The 2,253-nt window shown below is 41.1% G+C and overlaps 1 protein-coding gene across 1 annotated transcript; it reads right to left on the bottom strand.

The window, feature by feature from the left end:
• Nucleotides 1-470: 470 nt before the first annotated feature.
• On the bottom strand, nt 471-2,006 carry LOC140889425 (uncharacterized). The gene is made up of 4 exons (XM_073297139.1): nt 1,275-2,006; nt 1,062-1,226; nt 887-915; nt 471-711 (listed from the first exon to the last, which is right to left on the bottom strand). The coding sequence occupies exons 1-4, from the start codon at nt 2,004-2,006 to the stop codon at nt 471-473; spliced, it is 1,167 nt and encodes a 388-aa protein (XP_073153240.1).
• Between the last annotated feature and the right edge of the window lie 247 nt (nt 2,007-2,253).

Genomic DNA, 2,253 nt, shown 5'->3' with positions numbered 1-2,253 from the left:
ATCGGACCTCATATTTATAGAACAAGTTCGGGCCGTCCGATCCTGACTTCGGACCGTCTGGTCACAGCCACATGTCAATCCAATCGCATGCAACCATTCACCTGTCCAATACACTGTTCCGATGGTCCGAATGGCTCTTCGGATCGTCCGAACTCAATATTACGTCACTCGTGACGTCAGCCATCCGATGATATGAACACACGTGTCCCTATTTATGTTCGGATCGTCCGGTGGGACTTCGGGTCGTCCAAAATTTTTGGGCATCCTATCCTTGGCTCCGTTCACGTTCGGATCCTCCAAGCCTAGTTCGGATCGTCCGATCCTCCCGAACCTTTCCCACTAATTCGAGTGCTCTGGATTCATTCGCGGACTCTGTTAATTCATCTGTAGTTTTCTTAATCATGTTTTACTTAATCTAAACATGATTACTTGATTAATTACCATTAATCATTAATTCTGGATACGGGTTACTACAGCAATTCACAACTAGGATTTTTCAAGGTATCAAAAATATTAAACTTAGCAATTTCCTCATCAAATTCCATAGTGAGAGTACCATTATCAACATCTATGATAGACTTTGAAGTTTTCAAAAATGGTCTCCCGAGCAAAGTTGGGCCATTCAAATCATTATTTTTAATATCAAGCACATAGAAATCAGTAGGAAAAACCAATTTACCAACTTGCACAAGAACATCCTCTATCACTCCTCTAGGAAAAATAGTAGATTTATCAGCCATTTGAATAACCATTGCAGTTTCAAGCCAGGATGATAGTTTTAATGAAGCATATACAGAGTATGACATGACATTAATCGATGCTCCTAAATCTAGCATGGCCGTGTCAAGCTGAACATCTCCTATTTTACAAGGAATAGAAAACATACCTGGGTCCTTGCATTTTGTGGGTACCATTCTTTGTATCACAACAGAAACATGTGCTCACAATTCAACTTTCTGACACCCCTTCAATTTTTGTTTCCTTTTCGTAGTGCACAATTCTTTTAAAAATTTAGAATAGAGAGGTACTTGTTTGATATCATCTAATAAAGAAATATTTACCTCACATCTACGAAAAACTTCATACAACCCCTTAATTCCTTCATCCTTCCTAAACTCTTTCAATGCTAAGGGAAAAGGGGCTACAGGTTTATCCTCAAAAAAAGGAGGGAACTTACCTTTTGGTGCGTCCATTTGAACTGTTTCATCCTCCTCTACATTGGATTCCTGCTCATCTTTGTTCTATACTGGTTCATTAACCACTTCTTCATTAACCTTCAACTCCTTTCCACTCCTCAAGGTGATTGCACTCACATTCTCCCTCAGATTTACCACTGTCTGTGATGGTAAGCTGTTAGAATTCAGTGCCTCCAACCTGTTGACTGCGGTTGCCAACTGCCCCATTTGAGTGTTCAACTGTTGGATACTTGCTCGAGTTTCCTCTTGAAAAGTTACAGTATTAGTAGCAAGATCCTTAACAATGTTTTCTAGAAACTCACCAGGCATTGGAACTTGAGGACGTTGTGGCTGTGGAGGATACGGTGGCCCGTAAGCTTGATTACTTGGCTGCACATGAGGTGCAGGCTGATTCACTGGAAGGTTTCCATATCTGAGGTTCGGATGATCCCTCCAACCTGAATTATACGTGTCCGAGTAAGGGTCATAATTCCATTGTGGTGGTCCTGGAAATCCTCCAGCTGCATTGACTTGTTCAGTAGATCCATCTTGAAGTGTGGGACACATGTCAGTTGCATGTCCCCTTGCAGTGCAAATTCCACAAACCTTCATATTTTGTCCATTCCCTACAGCCATTTGACGCACAAGAGACATCAGATCAATCATTTGTTGTTTAAGGGAAGAAAAATTTACCTCATTGTTCCTTCTGGGTGCTGGATCACTCCTGTTGGTGCCAAATTGTTGAGAATTAGCAGCCATATTCTCGATTAAATTCCTTGCTTGAACTGGGGTTTTGTCCACAAAAACACCTGCACTAATAGCATCTAGCATATTCCTATCATGAGACAATAAACCTTTATAGCAGTATTGAATTAATAAATTTTCACTTATCTGGTGCTGCGGACAGCTAGCACAAAGCTTCTTGAACCGCTCCCAATACTCGTGAAGTGATTCCCCTGCAAATTTCTTTATCCCATAGATCTCTTTTCTGATATTTTCTGCTCTTGAAGCTGGAAAGTACTTCTCTAAGAAGATCCTCTTCATCTCTGTCCAGGTGGTAATGGATCCAGGAGGTAGG

This window comes from Henckelia pumila, chromosome 3, assembly GCF_033568475.1.
Source record: "Henckelia pumila isolate YLH828 chromosome 3, ASM3356847v2, whole genome shotgun sequence".
Lineage (NCBI taxonomy): Eukaryota > Viridiplantae > Streptophyta > Magnoliopsida > Lamiales > Gesneriaceae > Henckelia > Henckelia pumila.
This window is presented reverse-complemented; position numbering and strand designations above follow the sequence as displayed.

Excerpts from the sequence above, each read along its gene's own strand:
- LOC140889425 (XM_073297139.1), bottom strand. The coding sequence starts at position 2,006 with ATGCTAGATGCTATTAGTGCAGGTGTTTTTGTGGACAAAACCCCAGTT. Across the intron at positions 916-1,061 it reads AAGTTTTTCGTAGATGTGAG|AATGGTACCCACAAAATGCA; the intron begins GTAAATATTTCT and ends TGTGATACAAAG. Across the intron at positions 712-886 it reads CACAAAATGCAAGGACCCAG|AGGAGTGATAGAGGATGTTC; the intron begins GTATGTTTTCTA and ends TATTTTTCCTAG.